At 35.6% G+C, this 26,179-nt stretch overlaps 1 protein-coding gene across 2 annotated transcripts in view; it reads right to left on the bottom strand.

Moving 5' to 3' along the window:
* Nucleotides 1-6,429: 6,429 nt before the first annotated feature.
* LOC150104187 (uncharacterized) overlaps nt 6,430-26,179 on the bottom strand; it is a 334,543-nt gene continuing 314,793 nt past the window's right edge. For both annotated transcript variants that reach the window (XM_090396816.1, XM_090396817.1), the window contains 3 exons: nt 25,761-25,937; nt 15,198-15,324; nt 6,430-7,071 (listed from right to left, as the gene is read on the bottom strand). In XM_090396816.1, coding sequence (XP_090252942.1) covers nt 7,010-7,071; nt 15,198-15,324; nt 25,761-25,937 — 366 coding nt within the window. In that variant the 3' untranslated portion in view covers nt 6,430-7,009. The remainder of the gene's footprint in view (nt 7,072-15,197; nt 15,325-25,760; nt 25,938-26,179) is intronic.

Here is a 26,179-nt window from a genome sequence, read left to right as displayed (position 1 = left end):
CAGAATTTGGTGCTCGCAACTTCTCACCAAATACTGACAAACAGCATCAGACTCAATATAGCTAAAATCTTTATGCAAGCTTCTCTTCGCATAAAAAACAATATAATACCCAACTCAGTTCTTTCTCTCTCTCTCTCTCTATATATATATATAAAATATATGTATTTTTTATTCATTTATTTTTTTGCAAATCATTTGTTTTCAATTCAAGCTTATCAATATCAAAATCTTCTCATGATACTTCTAGTATTAGTATATATGCATCCCTAGGTAATATTTTAATAAGTATCTCATTCAGATCTGAGATCTTAGAAGCTGCATTTAACATTCTCTGATTTTGTGCATACTTCTTTAGATGGATCCTCTGGAAATAGCTGTAGTTTCTCTGATTTTGCACATCCATTCATTCATTCAAAACTTTCTCCAGACATTTACAAGTTGTTTTATCCATAAAGTTCAAACATCGAAACTTTATTAATTTTTATGGCTATTTTTCTTTAGGAGTACCCTTTTATGGGAGCCTCCGTAGCTCAGTAAGTATAGAAGTCCTTTGGAAGGAAAGACCTGGGTTCGATTCCCATCAGTGATGTGAGGAACATCACTGACAGGAAAGGAATCTGGTCTCTTTCAACTCAAGGTGAGTTAGCCAGCCTCATATGGTGGTGGTATGTGTGTGTGTGTGTGTGGGGGGGGGGTTCATCCAGAAACTGAGGTTTTTTGACCCCAGAACAGGCAAAAGGGAGAGGAACCCCTCCCCCTTTTGAGTCTTCAAAATTCAAGGAGAACTGGCCCACCAGTCTGCAACTCGGGGAAGAGTTGGGTGCCACAGACACAAGGGCGTGTGCGCGTGTGTGTGTGTGTGTGTGTGGGGGGGGTTTGACCCCTTTTCGAGTCATCAGAATTTAAGGAGAACTGGCCTACCAGTCCAGAACTCCCCCCCCCCCCCCAGAATTTTCAAAATTCGAGTCATTAGAATTCAAGAACTGGCCTACCAGTCCGCAACTCGGGGGGGGTGTGGCATACGCAATGGACCCCCCCCCCCCCCATCGAGTCTAGAATTCAAGGAGAACCACCCTACCAGTCCAGAACTCGGGGGGTAGGCATCACAGCCCCCCAAGTGTGTGTGTGTGTGTAATATATGAGGGTGGTCTGAAAAGTTCTCAGCCTAACAATGAAAAAACGAATTTATAATTTCTAAATTATTTTTATTTTCCAACATAATCTCCCTCAAGACTAATACATTTATTCCAGCGATACTCCAGCACCATTATCCCATCTCTGTAGTGGTTCTCAGTAAGATCTGCAAATACCTCTCTACAGCTGCAATCACCTCTTGATTTGAAGAAAAAATGTTGACCAGCAAGGAAGAGTTTTAGTTTTGGGAAGAGATGAGCAGAGGGAGCCAAATCTGGGGAACAGGTGGATGTTCCAACAATTCATAGTGCAGATCCCCCTTAATTTTCCCATTGCCAAAACACCTTTGTGGGCAAGGTGCACGGTTCTGATGAAAGATGATTTTTTTTTCTTCTGCAAACCAGGTCTTTTCTCACGAATTTTTTTGTCTAGTCTGGTTAAAAGATCGGAATAATAATAATATTATTATTATTTGACACCTCCAGGGAGTCCAAGACTCATCGAGGGAGGGCACCTACTCAACCATCCACAGTCCACCACCACCACCACTAGTATTATTCCCTGGTTATTGTTTTACCCTTTTCAAGATAATATACAAAGTGCTTTAGCATCCCAAAGCACCGATGCAATGACCTTTCCTGCTGAGGAACTGACTTTGTCTTCGTTGGTGCTGAACAACTGGCTTCTCTCCACTGTTTTGATTGCTGTTTGGATTCTGGTGTGTAATGGTGAATCCAAGTCTCATCCATAGTAATAAATCGATGCACAAAATCAGTTTTATTCATGTTAAAATGCTCCATACACTGCTTAGAGATTTTCATACAAATGCATTTTTGATCTGCTGTGAGCAAGTGCAGCACCCATCTTGTGCAAAGCTTTTTCATTTGCAATTCTTCATGCAAAATATATCCTACACATTCTTTTGAAATGCCTACAGTCTCAGCAATTTCATGCACTTTGACTCGCCGGTCAATGATTTTTGGTTGTTACACTTTTTTGGGCATCCTTCACATGGATCATTTTCAAGGCTGGTACATCCACGTTTAAACTTGGCAGCCCATTTCTTAATTGTGAAAACTAAGGAGAAGAGTGCGCATAAACTTTTATGAACTTCTTTTGCCATTAAACCTTCTTTTACAAAGAATTTTATACTGCACAATATTCAATTTTATCCATTTCAAGGGATACAGACAACACTTCTGCTTCAGACAGCTGTGCAAAACAGACTGCTTGATAGAATGACTTGCAATTACACATGGATGCTTATGACAGATGTACCAACTTAGAAAAAAATCTTGCCGATAGTGTTGCCATCTATGGGCGATGCTGAGAACTTTTCAGCCCACCCACATATATATATGTTAAAGATACCAAGCAATTTTATAAGCTAGGTTTTAATCCTTTTTTCCTAAGTGAAGCAAACAGACAAATAAGTCACGTTTGCATCTGAACGCAGTTCAAGCCTGAGGCAACTCGTAGTAAAGGTGGAGTAAGCTCCGACCACTTTCCTTAGTATTTCCCATCTAATGCAAAGCATATCCCCATGGTGATGTAAGATGCTATGCATTAAAAGCAAGGGCCACTACCCAGAACAATTCGATCTTTATTGAGGTCTTGTCAGTGGGAGCCAGACCTATAAATGCCAAGGTTGAAGTGATGCAGAGCTTACAGATTTTACCTAAACAAGTTGCCACAAGGTGCTTTGACCTTATTAAATAAAAATCTCCAGATGAGAGTAAGATGTAGAAAGTTTTTTAACTTGAGTATACTTTTTACATCTACAACTTTCCACATCTTACTCTCATCCAGAGATTTGTTTAGGTAAAATCTATAAGCTCTGCATCACCTCAACCTTGGCATTTATAGGTCTGGCTCCCACTGACGAGACCTCAATAAAGGTCGAAATTGGTCTGGATAGTGGCTCTTGACTTTAATGCATAGCATCATATATCTCCGCAAGGGGATGTGCTTTGCATTAGGGGGAAAATACTAAGGAAAGTGATCAGAGCATACTCCACCTTTACTATGAGTTGCCTCAGACTTGAACTATGTTCAGGCGTAAATTTGACTTATTTGTCTGTTTGCTTCACTTGGGAAAAAAGGATTAAAACCTATTTTATAAAAATGCTTGGTATCTTTAACATAGTATATCCAAGTTAAAAAACTTTCTACATATATATAAATTCTACCAGCTGTATGTTTGACTTATTCAAGAGTATATGGCAGAAATGGTGACACAAGACAATGACCCAGCTACTTAGAATTTAGTGACAGAGTCTCCACAGCTCACTCAGTAGCACTATGTTCTATGGTTAGATAGTTCCAAGTTTGAATTCTGCCTAGGATAGAAGTGCACTTTCTGTTCTAGCAAGTCTTGTGAGGGCACCAGGGTTTTTTATATTGCAAAATAGCCAGAGAGCAGACTATATATATAGTATGCATTCTTTTGTCTGCCCTCTCAAAAAAACACGAAGTAATTTAGTTTTTGGAATTCACTCCAATATTAATGGAATTAAAGACAAAATAAATTTGCTTGATAAGCAAAAGTAATAAGGAGAAACAACAATGATGGTGGTTATGCAAAAATATTAATGTTTCACTGCATTTTTGATTGTTATATGGGAAGGAGATGATGAAAAGAACAAACAGTGAGCTTCTAAGATTCTCCAAATGCTAAAAAATCCAAAGTTTCTCCAAATTTCAGTTTTTAATGTTTGATCATTAGAATAGGCTAATGTTACTTTTTAAAGAGCATAATGTCTTATTGATTTTTTTTGGGGCGAAGTGAGCATCAGGAATGAAAGGTATTAGTGGATTTATATTTTATTTATTCTAATTTATGCCCTGTCCTGTCAGGTGTCTTCTCCCTCCAGGAGATTGACTACCATGTGTCTCTACTAGGTCCTATTCTGTGCTTCTCTGCTGCATTCATCGTATAAGAGATAGGTATAGTCTTCTATATTTTTCATTCACTCCAGTCTTTGTATGTTTCTCTTCTTCTCTTTCTTTCAACAGTTCCTTCGAGAAGTGTCCTTTGTAGGCAGTTATGTCTAAGTATGTCTGAAATAGCTGACATTTCTTTTTAATTTCTTTTATCAGGCTTCTGTTTTCAGCTAATACCTCGTCGTTTGTCTTTTCACGATATCCTCATAATTCTTCGCAGCATCCAAATCTCAAAGCCTCCAATTTTTTCACACTCAGATTGGAGAGTGTCCGTGTCTCTACTCCATACAATAATGTGGACCATATGAAACATTTGAAGATTCTTAGTCTTGTTTACAGATTTAATTCTCTAGATGTCAGTAAATTTTTCATATTATTGAAAAAGCAAAGTTGACCTTGCGATTTCACTCTTAATTTCATCTTCTGTTCTGCCATTCTCCGTGATAAAGTGTCTGAGGTATGTATATATACAGGGTGTTCGGGATAAATTTGACAGTTTCGTAAGGAAAAAGAAAATCTTCTTTGTATCTATTAAATTTAATGAATTGACAAAAAAACATTACAGGCAGAGTTAATTACAATACTATCAACAAGATTTACTCAAAATAACCACCATTAGCATCGATCACAGCTTCAATTCTGCTTCGGAACCTCGAACAAGCTGATGCTACAGTCTCCCTGGGAAGGGCCGCAAAAACTGTTTTAATTTTATCCATTAACTGGGCTTTTGTATTACTGGAAGTGCGATTGGTGTCTTTTTCAACTGCGCCCCATACAAAATAATCCATGAGGTTAAGGTCTGGGGAGTTTGGAGGCCAAACATTTGGACTGGTGAAGTCGTAGAAATTTTCAGACAACCATTTTTGACTTTTCCCAGAGGTGTGGCAAGGGGCCGAATCCTGCTGCCATACATACGGCCTACCATTGGCTACCCTTGTTATCCAGGGCTTGACTACAGTTAGCAACTCCACGAACAAAGCCCGAATTCCAATGCCAGGGTTCTTCAACACCTGTTCCTGCAGATTTGCGAGGAATTCTGCTGTACGAACGCAATCAGATCGTCTGCTAGGGATCTTTCTTCTTGCTACATCCTCGTAGTCACCATTGCAAGTCTCTAGTTCATGCCTGATTGTTTTTACTATATTCAGGGAGCATTGGGCAGCAGTCGTAATATCCTTATTTTGATGGCGGGCACGAATCATCATGATACAAGTTATTCTCTTCCATGATTCAGGTGGGTTCCAGCTATCCATCCTTTCTGACATCTTGTATATGAATGAAGAAGGGTCCAAACTTTTAAATGAAGAGAAGTGTGTGTTAATACATGTAACTTACGGAAAAATATAATTAATTATAAATATGTCAAATTTATCCCGAACACCCTGTATATATATATATATATATATGTTTGTACCTGTTCTAATTTATTTCCTTTTATATTGATGTATATTTCTGGTATTTCCTTTTCTCTTGAAATTATCATGATTTCTGTCTTTTTAAAGTTGAAACTGAGACTATACTGTTCACTGCACTTGAGGGTTTCATCTATAAGAATCTTGAGGTTATATTTGTTTTCAGTTAGAAGAACCATGTCATTTGCATATCTTAGGTTATTAAGATGAAGGCCCTGTACAGTGATTCCTTTGAGGTTACTAATTTTATTATAATAAAATTATGTAAAATCAGCAATTAATGCATATTTCAGTTTCCAAAAGAAAGATATGCATTCAGGTGTAAACTGTTTCATTTGCAATATAAAAAATATAAAACAGTCAACTTACTATAGCAAACACCAAAAACACCCTGCTGAAGATTAATGGGTGCAATGCTGTGCTAAATGAAATTCACTACTGCACCCTATTCCTGTAGTTTCCATGAGTTTGCTATAGCAGTGTGACAGTATCAAAATGCAGTAAGTATTTCTAAAAAAGAAAAAGATAAGTTCTCGAAAGGTGTAAACCAGCCATGCTGTGCAGTTGTAGTCTTCATTTTTTAAAGAAATTAAAGTAAAAAAAAAAATTCAATTTTATTTTCACTGCTTTAGTAGTCAAATTCAACTATCTTCATCAGAGATATATAAAAGAAACATAAGGAAGATTCAATGCTTGAAAATCATTACTCATATATCAGTTACAATTTGACTGTGAGATACTTTGCTGACAAGGATAGTTTGGATTTGACTACTTAAACACAAAATGAATAATAAAAAGTTAGTGGACAAACATAATATGGAATCCTTTACTTATGTAATGATGAAAGTCTGATGAAACATTTTTAACATAAAACTAAATAAACTGGATTAATTTACAGTGTGATTATCACCTAATAAAGAAGAACACAGATGCATCTGAATTATATATAAAACTGATAAAAAATTTATTTTCCTTAATAAAATGGCACAATAATAGAAAAAATTTTCTAGCAATATCTATTTTCAGTGGGTACATATATGATTTGTAATATAAAAGAAATTGCACTTGACTTCAAAGGTTAAAGAATTAAATACTATAATTATTATGTACATAATACACCATTAGGACGTATGTATGTGCACACAGAGTAATCCCTCAATCCCTAACCACAGCTGGAGAGTAATTTATCAGTTAAATAACTGACATTGCATGGTCCTGTACCAAATGTCAATTGAAGGTTTGCTCATTTGAAGGTCAAATAATTTAGAGATCACTGTATTAATTTAAGTATCTTAAATACAACAGGGCTATATATATTATGAAACTAGGCTTATAACACTTTCCATGGAGATAGTCATAAGTACTAAAATATAAAATTACAGTAATGCTGATGACACATGGATAATGCATTTCTTTTTAAATGCTTACACAATCTGTGTAATTCCATCAACTTCTTAATTTGCATATTTCCAATACCCAAAATAAAGAAAATTTACATATTTGTTTGTATTTTTAAACAATTACTGATTCTTCAGTGGAGCATCCAAATCACATTTTGAACATGTAGCCTTACTATTATTACCTGAAAATAATTTTTAAAAAAAGTGTGAAAATACTAATAATACTCATTCTATATAAAAAATTCAGATTTATTATAGAACTAGTGTAAACAATCTTTATCACATATCCTGGATAAAGTCATATTTTCAGCATGTGACTCTTTACACATATCTAAATCACTCATAAGTTTGATTCATTTTCCAAAATGTGCAAAGATGAAAATAACCAATGCTTTCAGAGATGATTAAAAATATAAAAATTCTGTAGTTCCATCTCCTTTCACAAGGAAGATATCAAATAAACTTAATTTTGATAGGTGTGTGTAAACGAGAAGTGCTGAAGAAAAATATATTACATGCTTTCATCAGAAAGTACTGCCAAGAAATCATATTTCTTGTTGAATCCTTTGTGCAAGTGTAATATAACCAAAGTATGCTTGTGAAGTATCTTCATGACTAGGCTACTTGGGAAGGGTGGTGATCCTTCCCATAATGCATAGATATAATGCCATGCTAAACAAGTGTGATTTCTGTTCATGCTCTTTACTCTTTCAGTGAAGAGCCAAGAAGTTATCAGTGAGATAAGGCAATGAAAGTGTGCATTGATCCATTTCATGGTTGTCTTCAGAAATTTATAATCGCCAGGTAAGGCTGCTGAGATGGAACTGCCCATTACTATCCCTTCTATTTGTTTAAACAACTTATTATGCCATGTAAAATAGCCTGCAGTGATGAATTTAAAAGGCTAACAATGTCTTCTGGGAACTCAGATTGTAAAAATTGCAGGGTTTGTAGTAGTATGTTGGTGAAGAGGGAGACATTATTTTATGGAGTATCTACAAAAAAAAAACTCTTTAATACTATACTTCCTCATATATGGCTACCTTTTGTTATTGATATATTTGCAGTTTAGGCCCAATCTGAGTCAGAATTACTTCAGTTCCTAGAGAAAATAAACTCCATCTACTCCCATATTCACTATTGAATGTGAATCCAATAACTAATTACCCTTTTTGGATACATTAATAATCTGCAATCCCACAGGTCATGTTGACTTTTTAGTTTATCAAAAGCCAACCTTTATTGGCAGATACATTCACTTGTCCTCCCACCATCATTCATCACAAAAAAATGGGTGTTATCAAGTCTTGCATATAAAGCTCATACGAGCTGTTATTCTGATTCCCTTTTGTTAGATGAATTAAATATGTGTGTTATCAAGTCTTGCATATAAAGCTCATACGAGCTGTTGTTCTGATTCCCTTTTGTTAGATGAATTAAATAAAATTAAAAGCAATCTAATATGTAATGGATACAACAAAAGTACCATTCAAAAAATTATTGATAATTATAAATCATCCTTCTATCAGGCTACAATCCAGTGTGAAAAGAATTTTAATACCCCACCTTAAAGACACCTCAGAACAAATAGCAAGGATTCTTCATAAATTCAATCTATAAGCTTCCTCCACACCAGCTGAAAAACTGTCTTTCTTCCTTCCAACAATCTCCAAAGGATATGAGGTGTGACAATTCATTTCCCGGAACGGCTGTGTAGTGTCACCCGTGTGGTGATTTGGTTGGAGTCCTGTGAGTAATCGTCTTTATACATGTTTTAACTAATGTGTGCGTAAGCTGATAGAGCCATTTGCTAGTTGGCTATTGCAAAAACAATAGGGATCAGCGTGTGCGTAAAATGTGTGATTGAAATTTGGACCAGCATGTTAACATCAAATTTTGTGTGAAAATCTACTGAAATGCTACTGAATGTTGGAGCTGTTGAAAGTGGCATATGGTGTGAATGCTCTGAAAAAGTCAAGTGTCTTTTGAGTGGCATAAGAATTCAAAGGTAGGCAAGAAGTGAACGATGAGCTCAGAAGTGGGCAGTCAAAAACAACAATGATGGATGCAAATGTGAACAGAGTATGAGATTTGGTACAGTCTGACAGACGACTAAGTGTGTGATTAATGACTGATGAATTGCAAATGAATCGAGAAACAATTGGTAATTTTAACTGAAGAATTGAGTATGCGAAAGATTTCTGCAAAGTTTGTGTTTCTGCGAAAGCTTTCTGCAAACCTCGGATCTTGACAGATGAACAGAAGCAGCAGCAGCGGCTTCAAGTTGCAACTAATCTTTCTGCAAATAAGCATGACAAAATACGATTGACAAAACCTGGTGCTTCCAGTATGATCCTGAAACAAAACAGCAAAGCATGCAGTGGAAAAACCCCAAGTTCGCCATGTCTGAAAAAAAAGCATGCATGTCATGTTCACAGTTCAAGACAATGCTGATGTGTTTCTTTGATCACAAGAGGATAGTCCACTATGAATTCAGTGAACAGTGACAAACGGTCAACCAACAATGCTATTTAGAGGTGCTGAAAAGATTACGAGATTCTGTTCAGAGAAAAAGATCTGAATTGTGGCCTGACAAGTAGCTCATCCCTCACGACAGCGTGCTCATCATGAGAGTTTCTGGCTAAAAAATCTATTACCGAATTAGGTCATCCTGCTTGTTCATCTGACTTAGCTCCCTGTGATTTCTGGCTGTTTCCAACATTAAGGACTGCACTAAAAGGACAAAGATTTTCTGATATCCAGCATAAAGGATATCAGCAATGTGTGATAAAGGAACCCAAGAGTATTCCAGAAAAAGAATTCCAGGCCTGTTTCCAAAAATGGGAACATCGTATGAACCAGTGTATAAATGCACAAGGGGAGTACTTCAGAGGCGACAGTAGCCACTAATGTATAGCTCCAAACAGTGTTATTTTTACAGGTGCATTTCAGGAATTAAACTGCCACACCTCATATAAATGTTTAGATCAGAGTTCTGATGACAACAATCTAACTAAGGAAAAATTTAAGTCATGAAGATCACTCCACATAGCATACTTATATAATGCCAGAAAACATAAATAAGAGTGGCTGTGTATATGCGTTTGGATCCAATGGGAAAAGAATCACTACCAGATTAGAGTCTGAACTGTCTAGAAGACAAACAACATCAAAGTATGGATGCCTAAGTTTCTGTGGTTTAACAATTCTGTAGATAATTTACTATGTTAAGACCACATGCTCTATGATAATTAAAAAGTAAGTTTTGCAAGTCATCAGACTTGCATCATCAGGGGCATTAACAAAAGTTGTACAGAAAAGAGACTAGAAACAATTAATTACATATATTAGGTGCTATCAGAACTTCCCAATTCATACATATGAATAAAAACTTTAAATTAATTATTGTACACAAGTTGGAACGATGCTAGCTGCTTCTGTCATGTCTGCAGCATCACGTTTTGTACCCTAGGTTCGTGGCACTTGGATTTTTAATGAAATCATACTAAAACTGGTGTAAGGATTAAGCCTTGATGGGGAAATGCAACACTTCCTCGATGTTTCTTGTAAAACAATTATGATCAATATAAGGCATTTTTGTTTGCTGCCAAACTACTTGATGGCCTGTGGTGGTTGTATGGGATGCCAAACATGATTTATGCTGTATTATTATTTTTTTTTTTTTGACATCTCTTACGTGATCTCCCCCAACCTTCCTGTTCAGCCTACATAGCAAAGAATCTCATATATGCCTGGTTTTTTCATGGGATGATGTGAAGGCTTGATGGATGTAAGAATCTGGAGATTTTATGCAATGATAAAAAAGCCACTTTAATGTTGTACTCACTGAGCCACTTTGTCTTTAAGGTAGCATAACTGCATTCTTAAAATCTTGTTTAAGTACAGGAGTTGTAGGAGGTGCATTCAGAATTTTGTTCATCGTCTTGGGTTCATAACCATTGAAGGTGAGGTTATGCCTCCAGATAGTGTAGTTTTTCATTCCTATCAATTGACATACTGGGCATCTTGCATGCTCTATCACATAATGTTTTAATCATGCCTATCTTTTGTAATGGATGATGGTGAGAAGTGGCATGCAAAAATCTTCCAGTTGTATTAGGTTTTCTGTATACTGAATGGGATAATCTTGTTTCTTCTTCATCTAATTTAATAGGAAATTCTTAATACACCTTAATACTACTCCTGTACTTAAACAAGATTTTAAAGAACGCAATCACACTACCTTACTTGAAGATCATTACAAAGTGGCAAAGTTGCTCCGTGAGTACAAAGTTCATTAAGCTTCATCATCAGCATTCAGCTTTCATTAAAAAAAAAAAAAAAAAATCCAACTCCCACAAACCTATGATATGCATGATGTTACAGAATGTGACAGCAGCAACTAGCATTGTTCCAACATGTATAGAATACTTAATTTAATGTTTATATTCTGGTTATTTACAAGTATGAATTGTGAATTATATAGGGTTATATTTTATTAAACTCATCTATAGAACATCAAAGTATACTAAGAAAAGTAGTTAAGGTGAGCTGGTAATCTAGTAGCCACATAAACTACTACATTTGTGTCAGACTGTTGATAACAAATACCTCAACATCTCTATCTGATGGGTCAATACAGATGGAAAAGGGAAACAGTTTTAGTTTTTAAACATTAAAATCTACAGAAAATGGATGGGAGAAAATCAACATTTAAAGAAATGAAATTGCAAAGTTTTTCAGCTTATTCAAACCCTCCTGAAGAGTCAAAACATCAACATTGTTACTAATAACTCTCCAAAGCTTCACATCATGTGCAAACATCTGAATATTTCACTGTAGTACAGTGACAATATCATTGGCATAAAGAATAAACAGTAGTGGTTTCAGTAACTAGTGGAATTCCAATTTGCAACCTTCCTACTCCCTGACACAGCTACAGTGGCATGCAGGGCTTATGCAACCACGTCAATTTCACTGTATGATTGCATTTTTATTGATGTATTAAGAGTTCATAGTGCATCAGCACTCATCTTAATTGGTCCAATGCAATTAATTATAGGATAACTTTGAATACTTTAATTTATCAATTAATATAATTTTAAATATGGAAAGCATAAAGGTCAAATGAACAATAGCTATGCTTCACCCACAGCATTTACGTGAGAAGCACAAAGGGTGGTGACATTAGATTATCATTGGCAAATAGAGTGAGACATGGATAATTTGAATATCAATATGATTTTTAAATACAGCCTTATAACATGCACAGAAATTGAAAAAATAATAATTTCCCGAGTGATTACTTTGCTGGATGGAGAAACTGGAAAAAGTAATCACTTGGGAAATTATTATTTTTCCAGATTGAACCAAAAATAAAGGCTGAAATAACTCATTTTACTTATTTATACAATTTCCAACCTCCTTTGACTATAATCATACAATCTGCAAAAACTGGGACATTCAGTAGATCTTCAACACTGTTTCACATTGTAAATATGGGCAAAAAAAGTTTTCAATTATTTATAGAAATTTACTTATCTATATTGGTGTCCTACACATATACACTTCATGCACACAAAAGAGATGAAATTCAGAAAATACAAACAGCAAGTCATGAAAAATGACATTGTTCAGTTGGATGTTGACACAATCACAGCCATTGATTTCTGGGTGGTATTATCTCAGCGCACAACTTCCTCACCTTCTGAATGGTTTAAAACCAATAGAACACTAAGAATTTGATCTGATGCACCATCTATACTTCTGTTCAATGGCCTCAAAGGTGTCTGCATTTGTGACCACACCCAGACCATTAACGCAAATGTGATGCAATGTTCATATAAGAAAAGTGTCTTCTTCATGAAGCCTTAATATATTGTGTTTAACTTTAGGATTCACACGAAGACAGGAAACAATTAGGGGAGTCTTTAACAGGAATAAATGCAAAAATATAATATAGGTGATACTGGTATTCCATGGGTGTGCACCACACAACTAGCACTCCCCCAACTCTGATATCTATTCGATCCAACTAACCTAGTATCCAAACCCACACATTGAAACTTAAAAATTAATTTATCATGTAAAATCCTATTAAATGTCTTTTACAAAAAAAAAAAAAAAAAAAAATATATATATATATATATATATAATAAAAATAAAATAACAATATATGCTTTACCTCCATCCACTGCTCTGCATAAATAATATTGCTCAATTCTGTAGATTTCTTACCAATTTTTCAAAAATCCGAACAACCACAGAAGAAAAAGGAACTGGTCTACAATTTCATACCTCCATTCTGCCACCACTCTTATGCAGCGCCATTCTATTACCCTACTTCCATTTTTCAGGAACTCCATTAAACAGCCAGATTAATGGCATACATCCTAATAAAGTGATCATTATATAGCTCAACTATTTCATCTGTTTTGGTTGCCTTACTACTGTCTCCATTCAGCAAAGTAATTACAATATTTTTCCCCCCTTACTGGCCACATAATGAAAAGAACTCCTTGGGATTCTGCTTGGATTACAGCGCTAGTTTCCTCTCAGACAATACTTTTTCTCTTCTTACTATAGCAGTCATCTTCCTAATCTGAGCATTATATTTTTCACTTCTCTTTATATGCCTTCCATAACTTCTTTAATTTACCTATTCATCCCTTTTACTTCAAATTGCTTTATCTTCTTTACTTGAAGTATACAATATGCCATTGCTGTTCATGAATTTTTCTTGATTATTTCCATTTCACTATTGCTTTCTCTTTTCTTTCAAATTCTTTCATCCACTGTACTGCTCTAAGTTGGTTTCTAAGTCTATTATGGTTGACTGTTTTATAACTTCGTATAAATTTCTTCTACCTTGATATTTCTGCATGCCTATGCATCCTCCAAGTCAAGACTACATGATCACTTTCACGAACTGGAAAAAAGTATGACATTCTCCCACCATGATTATTCACTTTGCACTTACCAAACTAATTTGCCTAAATATTTCCTGGTCTATAGTAACATCCCATTAAATCCCATGTCCTATCCACTTCTCTGCCTCATACCATATACTCTCAATGCCATCGTTTCCCCTTTGATTCTCTGGGTAAAATTCATCTCTTACCATAATTACCTTCCTTTCCTGCCAGGACATTCTCCTCTGTCAACAAGTTTTGCTGATACCAACAATCTCTGAAGAGACTCAGTCAATCTATGCCACAATCCATTCCCTTTATTCCTTATGTACTTGGCTTTGTATATAGAAAAATCAATGTATTGTCAGTAGTCACATAGCTATTATTACTCTCTGCAGACTTCAATGGGCTCCACAACATAGTATACACACTCTCAATTTTCAAGCCATTATTCCCACATAAGGCCATCTCTACTACCTTGCAACTCTAGTTTCCCAACCACTGGGAAACTCTAGTTTCCCTACCACCTGCTCAAAAAAAAAATCTCCATATGCCTGCATCCTTCTGTGTTCAGATGCAAACTGTCTCTTGCATACAACTCTTCTATCCAAGTGTCCACGTATTCCAGACCTCGCTTCCTACACATTCTTACTATCATCACATTCATTACAACTGCTCTTCTCTTCCACTGCATTATCATACCAAGGTAACACACTCACTGTCTTTCTTCTCGCACATTTCTTCTGCACAGTCTTCATTGATCTCAAATGTCTCACAACTTACGCTACTTCTCAAGTCATTCGTATCAACCATCGCTATCATCTCTTCTACATGTTCACCTTGCATCACTCTTATTTCCACACTATCATTCCTGCAGGCAAGTGCTCCTCTAACTTTCTACTCTGCAAATCATCCAATTGTTATACATCACACTCCTTCCATCTCCATACATTCTTCTCTCATTGGTACTCTTGATTCATTCTGTTTCCCCACTCTCCTCTATTTGTCTCTCTCAATTTCCCTCATTCTCATCTCTATCTCTTGCTCCCACACTTCTCTTCATTCACCCTTTTAAACTCAGTCTTCATTCCTTTCCTATTATATTATGCCTTAAGTATGTCTGTTCTTCTGGTCAGTTTATCTGTTTTGCAGGATGAAAAACCCAAGTTTCTAGAAAGCTTCTGATGAAAAGCAAAGTTCATATAAAGGTTCTTTGACTTTTCTACACATAGGATTTCCTGGTCACATTATATGGAAAGGCTATTGGTGGTTATACTGAAGAAACGTAAGCTTTAATTAAAAAAAAAAAAATTAAAAGCAAACAAAAACACTTACTACTCCCCACCCCCTTCCTTAATTCTAGTAGCTATAAAAGTAAACAAAAATATTTCACATACTGTCCTTTAAGGGCTTTAAATTCTCTTTGGAAATGTTTTCATCTTGGAAATGAAGAGATTTTATATAATGACTTTGAACATGATGGTTTTGAAGCTTAAGGTTAATTTCTCTCAATCTTGCAATATCCTGCATAGAAAAGGTAAGCATCAGGATTCAGAATTATTACAAAATAGCAAGCACAATATTAAAAAAAAATTTACTTTGAACTATAAAGCATAAAGAAAACAACTAACTTAAGCCAAGACAGTTTAGCCTGAGTTAGCTTTCTTCTGATAGAAATGTAAAAACTATTCAGTGTAATTCAATAGGATACACACAATATTATAGATCCATCATTTTTTATAGCCATATAAACTGAAACTTCTGGAAATTAACAAAAACAGGAAGCTAAATTAAATAGCATTCAAACAAATATTTATTTAATACATTTAAAATATGTTGGCCTCAGTGTACAACAAATGATGAATTATATACATGGACTAAGCAAAAAAAAAAAAAAAAAGAATAACTAGTGAAATCAAAAACACACAGGTGGAAATCGTGGATGATATATTAAGAACTGACATTGTAGATATTCCAAGAGTAGTCTTGACATGAATCCCTGAAGGAAAAAGGAAGGCCAAAAGTAATTTAGAAGAGAATAAAAAGAATGACCTGACTGTGAGAAATGGAGAGCAGCAGGAATTAGTTGCACAAGATAGGTAACAGGAAAAAACTGATTATTATTATTATGATGATGATAATCAGATCTCAGCCTTATATGCCATACATATAAAGCTGAGATATAAGGACACAAAGAAGATAAGTAGTAAATTGAAACATAAAGGTTTTGAAGTTTACCACAGAGCTTAAGAGAATATACTCTTTGGCATTAGAGTTGCCTGCTTGCAACACTTAAAAGAAGTGAACTCTACCCAGGATCCTTTGCTTTTTATTAGTTCTTTTCACTGGCCTGTCAGCTGATTTGAATTGCTTTTTCTCATCAGAGACCAGGCATAAACATTAAGAAGGCAAAAACCCTCTATTCAATAGTATAACAATCCCATGTTAAAAAGTTATGTATAGAGTCTTCTAGGCTCTATACATATTCTGGTGTACAATTATGCACCTATTGAATGCTCACTTATGCAGAATATGACTTTTAGAGGCCTTTTAGGCTTTGTATTCTGGTGCTACAAAATGTTTCAGAGTTTAATGGAGAGCTTATCAGAATATAATTCAGCAACAGAGTTCCTTGGCTTGCACTACTTAAAAGACAAGGACATTGCCCACATGCACAAATTTTGAGCTCTCCGAGCAAAACTTTAAGTTTCAACTTATTTGGCTAAAAAAAGATCCACAATATCGCAGCATCCTTATGTCAAATGGAAGGTATTTTAGTTTCTATAAAATATATAAATTATTTTCAACAATCTATATGTTTGCTCCATTTTTGATACCTGTTTTTTTAATTGAATAAGGATGACAAAAGCATTAGTTTTCATTCTTTGAGTTACTATAAAACATGCACATTAACAGATATGCATTATAATGGTTGTTCACTGCTGATCTTTCCTATACACAGTACTAATTTACTATAATTTGACTAACCAACTTCTTGTATATGGGTCCAACATAAAATAAACCAGCTGTTGTTCACTGCTGATCAGATGTTTTTTGGTGTTTATGTGTTTCTGGATAACCTATAACTTCATTGCATGTTAAACTGTCATATCTTCTATCACTATTTATTTCAATATATATATATTAATCATGGGGTGCTTAAGGGTCAAAGCTATATAACTGAGAGGAGACCTACACATAGCCTTCAAAGGAATGCGGAGAACCGACAAGGACTTCTGACCTAATGTCCCATCCTCACCTTCTCGTGGTGCACCCTGTTAGGTATATACCTGGATAGTGAATGGATGAGGATGGGCTGGCAATTTGGAATTTAGCAAACCAAATTGTATTCTTATTGGCTTAAACCAAAATTTCAAATGATGGTACAACATGACAGAATTTCATGGCAGCTGGAGCATTGCCCGGTTAAACAAGCCCCCCCACCCTCCCCCATTGTTTTCGCCAGGGAACCAGGCCAAACAGCGAAGTCAGATACTGGAACAAATCCTAAAACTTACCCCAACTCAACATCACCAGAGTTCAAGATTGGTACTATCAACATAAGAAGCCTGAATGGCAAAGAAATGGAGCTAGCTGAGAAATTGGATAAGTACCAGATCGACATAATAGGGGTGACTGAAACAAAAAAGACAAAAACTGGTGAGATCTTTCTGAGTGATAAATAGTAATGTTATATTCAGGCAATTACAATCAAGGAAAAGAAGTAGTAGCTATAGTATTCAACACCAAATACAAGGCTAATCTTCTTGAATGGTAGGCAGTCTCAAGTAGAGTGATGTGGGCAAATATGAGAATGGGGAACTGGACAATGAGACTTATTGGTGCCTATGGTCCCACAGAAGGTTCTACTAAGATAAAATTGGAGGAATTTTTTGAGGCTCTAGAGAAAGCTACTGACACAATGAAAAAGGAAAAGTTGGTCCTTGTTGGGGATCTAAATAGCAGAGTAGGAAGTGATTGTGAGACATACCAAAATATTTTAGGAAAATTTGGAGAAAAGAGCAAAGCTAATAATAATGGCAAATACCTGTTGGATTTCTGCTCAGGATATGGTCTGGTTATTACTAACACCATGTTCCAACATAAAAATGTGCACAAATTCACATGGAGAGAAGAGGCTAGGAATAAGAAAAGTCTCATTGACTATGTTATTGTTGATAGTGATGTTTTCCCACTGGTGCAGGACACCAGAGTGTAGAGAGGATTTGAAATTGGAAGTGATCACCATTTAGTATTGAGCAGGATAAAATTGAAAACAACACATATGAAAGTTTTAAAGAGAATAAAAGTTGGGCAACTCTCAGATGTGAACTAAAATACACAAATATTATTCAAGAAAAAATGAAAGATTTTGGGAGCAGTAACCAAACTTTGAAGATTCATTGGCAAGCCCTGAATAAAACACTGATTGATTCAGCCAGAGAGGCATATGGTGAGATTGTGTGCAAGGATAGAAAAATTAGAACTCTATGGTGGGCACAGGAAGTTAAAGAGGCAGTGAAGGAAAAGAAGAAAGAATATCAAAAGTTCCTGGCAAATAAGTCAGCTTGTGCTCTTAGAGAATACAGAGACAAATGTAAGAAGGCTAACACAAAAGTCATTTGAGGACTTAGAAAATAAATATCAAGAAGGTAGCAAGATATTCTGGTTGTTGAAGAAGCTCAGAAATGGAGGAAAGAGTGCTGTGAAAGGAATTAGAGATGATAAAGGTGACATGAAAACAGGAGAAAAAGATATCCTTAAAGTATGGAGTAATTACTTAAAAACTGCTAAATGAAACAAGTAGTGATGACAACACAGTGGTAAAAAACACTGACCAGGCATGCAGTCAGGAATACATATCCATACTTGAAGTAGAAAAAGCCATCAAAAGCTTGAAATGTGGAAAGGCAGCAGGAGTAGATGATATTCGACCAGAGATGCTCAAGTATGGAAGTATAAAAGTCATACAGTGGCTACACTGCATAGTTCAGAAGGTCTGGATAGAGGGACAAATTCCAGATGATTCGAGTAGAGCTCTCATAGTACCCATATATAAAAAGGGAAACAAAACAATGTGAGAATTTCATTACTGAGTGTTCCTGGTAAGATATATGCAAGTATACTTGAGAAACTTGAGAAGGATTGTGGAAGAGAAGCTTGGTGAAGAACAAGATTTTCAGAATTAGATTTCAGATTTTCACTTTACGACAGATAGTTGAGAAATCATGGGAATATAACAAAGATCTGTATTTAAGTTTTGAAGATCTGGAAAAGGCATATGACAAGGTGCCAAGAGAGATGAAGCTATTCCAAACGCCACAGTTATATGGTGTTTGGAATAGCTGTTAATGGGGCATTATATTAAGCAATACTTAGTCTTTATTTGGGTTGTAAATCAGTAGTTAGAATTGAAGCAAATACAGGAAGATGGTTTAATGTTAAATCTGGTATCAGACAAGGTTGTACATTATCCCCTCTCTTATTCATTATCTATATGGATCACATTATGAAGGAAAGTGGTATTAAACCTGATATCAAAATTGGAGGTGTTAATCTCAGCAACTTTGATTTATGCAGATGATGTTATACTTCTAAATAAATCCGCTACAAGTCTGCAAGATTCCATGACTAAATTGAATAACTGTTGTGATAGATATGGTATGAACGTCAGCATTAAAAATATAAAGATAATGAAAAAAAAAAAAAAAAAGGCAGAAACATTGAAAATATCAACTGCATTGTGAATGGAGAACTTATAGAACAAGTAAAACATTTCAGCTACTTAAGCACGATTTTTAGTGAAGATGGTAAATATATGGAAATAGAGAACAGAATCAACAAAGCTGGTATGGTAGGAAGTCAGATGAATAAATTTATATGGAATAAGAGAGAAATTAGCCAAAACACTAAATTAGCTGTATACAAGACAGTGTTCAACCCAGTTTTAACTTAGGGATCTGAGAGCTGGGTCAGAAGTAAAACACTTGACCAAAGACTATAGACTGTAGATATGAGAGTCCTAAGAAAGATTAGGGGCATGAACAGATGCCATCAATGGCAATATCATATTAATTAAAAACGAGGATATTAAAGAACTTGATATTGTCAGCATCCAGGAATGCATTAGCAGAGCTAATCTCAGGTGGTATGGTCACTTAAACAGAATGGGAAAGGAGAGATTAGCAAAACAAGTATTCTTTGTCAGGTTGGCAGGAAAAAGACCCAGATATAGGTGGATTGATACAGTAAAAAGTGCCTTAGAAGACAGAAATATAAGACCTGATAATAGTTAAGTCTTGACATTTAACAGACTGATTTGGAGGAAAATTGTAGATAGGAAGTTTGTAATGATGTAAATTATTCATGTAGTACTATCATATCCTGTACACCCCTTGAGGGTATATATCAGGAATTTGATGATGATATATTAATCCTACACACGAGGTTAAAGAACCTATAACAAATTAGTACTGTGTGTGTAGACAGAAATTAAGAGAGAAAAGATCTGATAATGTCCTTTTCATTGTATAGTTAGAGGGTATAGCCCTGTATTGTTTCATGAGGAGGTCTGTTTCAGAGAAAAGAGGATTGCAGCAAGTTTAATGTGTTAACAGTTCAAGTGTAAATGGAAGTTGGATAGATGTTGCTTGTGTTATTATAGGAATATTACAAATGGAGAATATGCCAAATCAGTGGAACAGCACCCATAGTAGAAAAAGCAAAAAAACGATCTAAGATAATACTTTCTGCAAGTCTGCAAGAGAAGATTCATCTATTAGCTGAACTCTCTTCTGGACGGCATCAAGTTTTTGGAAGGTAGTTGTTGTTGCACCATGAGCAGTAGCCAAAGAGTGGGTAGATTTGGTTTAAGATTTGTACCAAGTTTTCCATTGGTTGACCAGCTACAGATAAGATGTGTTTGTGCCAAGAAAGGCAAAAGATAAATGTATGCTGAAAAACAGACTTGGTCTTTATTGACAATAAAGGGAGATTAAATAACTTTTTTTTTTGTGAATTAAAAAGAACATTGTATTTCTGTCCTTTTAAGCTCACATTTGTGTTAGATCATTGTTGATATCAGACAGTGCTTGGTCTGCAGAGTTAGAGAAGGGAGCCAATTTGAATTATGAACAATGATGCTTCCAGGGAAAATTATCTCAGTGTTTGAGCAATTAAACTATATGTGATCAACTTTCAAGGATATTAAATAATTAGAGATGTTAGCATAGTCATCTAAATTAAGATAATGGTAAAGATCAACAAGAATACATAAGGGGCAAGGCAATGAAATCCTGAGTCAGAGCAGATTGTATAGTGGCAATTCCAAGTTTTAGTACTTTTGATATGGAGACATGATAAATAGCACAATTCTGCACATATTTCAGAAGACACCATGCATGATGTGATGTGGTTTTCTGAATCCTTACATCCCTACTGATCTCATAGTCAGTTCAGACATTCATATCTTGTTTCAAATGTTCCTCTAGACAGTCAAACTATTTGATTTCATCACTCAACTCTACTAAATGTGGAAAGGCAGCTAGAGTAGATGATATTAGACCAGAAATGCTCAAGCATGGAGGTATAAAAGTTTTACAGTGGCTACACTGCATAGTTCAGAGGGCATGGAGAGAAGGATGAATTCCAGATGACTGGAGTAGAGCTCTCATAGTACCCATATATAAAAATGGAAATAAAACTGATTGTGAGAATTACAGAGGTATTTCTCTACTGAGTGTTCCTAGTAAGATTTATGCCAGTATACTTGAGAAAGGGTTGAGAAGGATTGTGGAAGAGAAGCTTGGTGAGGAACAAGCTGGATTCAGGCCAAATAGAGTCTGTCAGATCAGATATTCACTTTACAGCAAATAGTTGAAAAGTCAAGGGAATATAACAAAGATCTGTATTTAAGTTTTGTAGATCTGGAAAAGCATGTGACAAGGTGCCATGAGAGAAGCTATTCAAAACTCTACAGTTGTATATGTCAATGGATCATTATATCAAGCAATACTTATCTTTATTTGAGTTGTAAGTCAGCAGTTAGAATTGAAGGAAGTACAAGGAGATGGTTTAATGTTAAATCTGGTGTCAGACAAGGATGTACATTATTACCTCTGTTATTTATTATCTATATGGATTACATTATGAAGGAAAGTGGTATTAAACCTGATATCAAAATTGGAAATGTTAATGTCAGCTCCTTGCTTTATGCGGATGATGTTATACTTCTAAATAAATCCGCTAGAAGTCTGCAAGATTCCCTGACTAAATTGAATAACTGTTGTGATAGATATGGTATGAAGGTCAGCAATAACAAGACAAAGATAATGAAAATAGGCAGAAGCATTGAAAATATCAGCTGCATTGTGAATGGAGAACCTATAGAACAAGTAAAACATTTCAGCTACTTAGGCACGATTTTTAGTGAAGATTATTATTATTATTATTCTTTGACACCTCCAGGGAGTCCAAAGGCTCATTGGGAGGGCACCAGCTCTACAACTCCATCTCCAACACTCAATCACCAACTGACCGCAACTATGCTAACGCCATCTACTGCCGACCAGCACTGGCATTTCCACAGACAATCACAAACATCCATGCCCACGGCAGGATTTGAACCCGCAGCCTTTTGGCTGGAGAGCGGATGCGCTGCCCACTCCATATTTAATTTACCATCTTAATGGTAAATTAAATATGGAAATAGACAACAGAATGAACAAATTCCTACGGTAGGAAGTCAACTGAATAAATTTACATGGAATAAGAGAGAAATTAATCAAAACACTAAATTAGCTGTATACAAGACAGTGTTCAAACCAATTTTAACTTATGGATCTGAGAGCTAGGTCAAAAGTAAAACACTCTCTTGACCAAAGACTAGAGACCGCAGATATGAGAGTTCTGAGAAAGATTAGGGGCATGAACAGATGGCATCAATGACAATATCATATTAAAAATGAGGATATATTAGGAAAGAACTTGACATTGTCAGCATCCAGGAATACGTTAGCAGAGCTAATCTCAGGTGGTATGGTCACTTAAACAGAATGGGCGAGGAAAGATTAGCCAAACAAGTTCTCTGGTTGGCAGGAAAGAGACCAAGATATAGGTGGATTGATATGGTAAAAAGTGCCTTAGAAGATAGATATATAAATATAAGATCTGATAATGTTGTAGCTTTGACGGGTAACGGATTGATTTGGCAGAAAATTGTAGGTAGGAAGTTAGTAATGATATAAATTTTTCATGTAGTACTATCATATCCTTTACACCCTTTGAGGGTAAATGTCAGGAATTTGATGATGACTCAACTCTACAAGCAGTGAAGGTACTTCTAACAGGGAACCCTCTTTCTCCTGCCTTAGCCAATTTCTACTTTGATCAACTAGACAACACCCTATTTTTCTCCATACAATATCAAATTCTGTGTACAGTAGATATTTTCGCCATTATGTTCTCATGTTAAACACACTACTACTCCATTTCCTAACCAAAATCAGCAACATACATATCAACTTCAAGAAATAAGCCTCCTTCAATACACTCTGTCCTGATTACCTTCAACTGGCCATTACATTAGCCACGGAGAAACTCGCGTGGTTGCCCTTGACATTTCAAAGGCATTTGATTGGGTTTGCATAGGGCCTACTTCACAAACTGCCATCCTATGGTCTGCCCTCCTCACTTTGCAACTGAATAGCCAACTTTCTCACTGGTCACTCACTACCTGTCATGGTGGATGGTTTACTCTCCTCAGATTTCTCCCACCAATGCAGGAGTACCCCATGGTTCTATTCTTTCACCCACACTCTTTCTCTTGTATATAAATGACCTACTCTCTCTCTCTCTGATTTCCAATCCTATTAATAGCTTTAACAATGACAGCACACTCCACTCCTCCTTTTCATTCAATAAACTTTGTAGTGCTCACGTATTAGAATTCTCAAGATCTACCATGACCAGTAACCTGAACTTAGATCTCTTAGCTATATCCCAGTGGGGCAAAGACAACCTTGTAAACTTCAATGCCACCAAAACTCAGTCATCTCTCCTCCCTCCCCTTACCTTCAGTAATCAAACACAATCAGATTGCTCTACTCAGACTGACCTGTACCGCCAATCTTTCCCGGCACAATCACATTTTAACTTATAGTTTTTGCAGCCACCAAAGAACTTGGACTTTTTTTACACAAGACACTACTTCTTCAATTTGACATCATATTATGCAACAGAATGGCTTCTCCCTGCAAAAAAGATTCAATGAATTTTCAACTCATAAATCTATTTCTAAGAACCCTGAACCCGTAGGTTCCTTTTGTTGCTGAATCTGTGAGCCAGCTGCTAACTCTATAAAAAGCCCAAATCCTCCTAGCCATTGAATATTGCTCCTGTATTTGGGGCTGAGCACCAAAATCCTCTAAGATTGCTTGATCCTATCCAGAAGAGGGCAATCTGGATAATTAATGATCCTTCTCTCACAGATGTTATTTCTGTCTTATGCTTCTTCTACAGATTTCTACTTTCATGGACAGTGCTCTGCTGAATTGGCCACTATTATTCCTCCACTCTCCTCCAAAATCATTAAAACAAGAGCCACTGCTGACCATCACCCCTTTGCAGTCCATCTTGAAACTCACCAAACCAACTTCACTTCCTCCTTCATTCTGACCTTTGGAACAGTCACCCCCCTCACTCTGACTTCCCCAAAGATTACAACCCTCAGCTGTTCAAGCAAAATGTGAACAGATTCCTCCTTTCTTCTATTCCTTTTGCCCCCACATATAGCATTAATGTGCTATAGGTCTTGTGGCCTTTTGTATATGGTCAGATATATATATATATTAAAAAAAAAAAAAACCACACATTGTCCAAACCTTATTTAACACATTCAGTGTTAAGCATCAAATGGTATTTATGTATGTAAAACTTACGTCTTTCTATGGTGCACAGATCAGTCTGGCCTGGGCAGTCGAATTGTGTGAATATTTAGACACTGCAGCAAGATCATTCTGAAAGGTCCAGGGAACATTGTCATAAATGAGCGGCAGTGAATGTGTTAATAGAGTTTATGTGCTCTGACTTTCAAGATCTGAAACTTGAACTTGACATTCATATTATGCAACATAATGGCTTCTTCCTGCATAAAAGATTCAATGACTTTTCAACTCATAAACCTATTTTTAAGAACTCTGAACCCATATGGAAGGTTCCTTTTGTTGCTGAATCTGTGATCCAGTTTCAAAGATCGTTAAGAAATATAATATAGTGCCTACATTTTTTCAGTCAAACTCCTCTCTTTGTTATCTTCTACCAAGAATTAACAGTTTCCTTTTCTCTACCAAATGTTTACCAAGTTCCCTATGATTGTTATCTCTTTTACTTTGGTCAGAGTATATTCTGCTATAATGTGGCAAATCTTCATATGCTATACTATTGTACTATTGTTATAGAGTACTGAACTTCTTTTGTCTACTTGTCTTTTTTTTTTTTTAATATGTCATAAGTGCCACTGAACTGCCAGGTATCAATGCTTAAAACACTGGAATGCTTGATCCCTCCATAGCATTCCAGTTTTATAAAAATTTTATAGCTTATAAAAAACATAAATTATGAACCAATTATAAAGGAGAAGTGAAAAAAGTCACTGTTACTCCACTGAATGCTAATATATTTTTTTACTATTTATTTATTTGCTGAGAATGGGGAGGGAAGGGATTTGTTTTCCCTCAAATTTATTGGAGCAAGCATTGAAGTATAACAAATTGTTTTCTCTAGTCCCTACAGCTCTGCTATATTGATTATCTATTGTAGTGAAATTTCCTTTGCAGTAATTTTTGGTAGTTTGTTAAAGCAAGTTCACTATAACAATGTAAGCGTAAATAAACAACCATAGTCAAATAGTGAAATCTTGAATAACTTTTGCATGCAAGTTTTTAAAACCAAAGTTAAAATACCTTCTTTAATTTTATATTTTCTTCTTGAATTTTCACAACATATTTAATTTTCTGTTTATGGTTTTGGTGGCCTAGTAGTTTTGCATAGCGATTACTTAGTTTCCGAACTTCTTGGCATGCTTCATCATTCTGACTGAGCAAGAAATGACGTTCCAATTCGTATGCATCTAACTGTTCCTACAAAATATAAAAATGAAACTCTAAAATGCAAGAGAAAGTAATTGGATTTTTTTAAAAAAAAAAAAACATATTTCTAAGTTATGAACACATGTCAGTTACTAAATGATATGTATTATTAGTTCATTAGTTCCAACTTGCACTTGAAAGCATTGATTGCACTAATCATATCAGCAATATGGGAATTTTTCCCTTGTAATTGTAGATTAAAATCGTTAAACTTTGCCATTATATCTGTTAGA

Source organism: Typopeltis vanoorti, chromosome 8, assembly GCF_054136105.1.
Source record: "Typopeltis vanoorti isolate ZY-2024b chromosome 8, IOZ_Tvanoo_1.0, whole genome shotgun sequence".
Taxonomy (NCBI): domain Eukaryota; kingdom Metazoa; phylum Arthropoda; class Arachnida; order Uropygi; family Thelyphonidae; genus Typopeltis; species Typopeltis vanoorti.
This window is presented reverse-complemented; position numbering and strand designations above follow the sequence as displayed.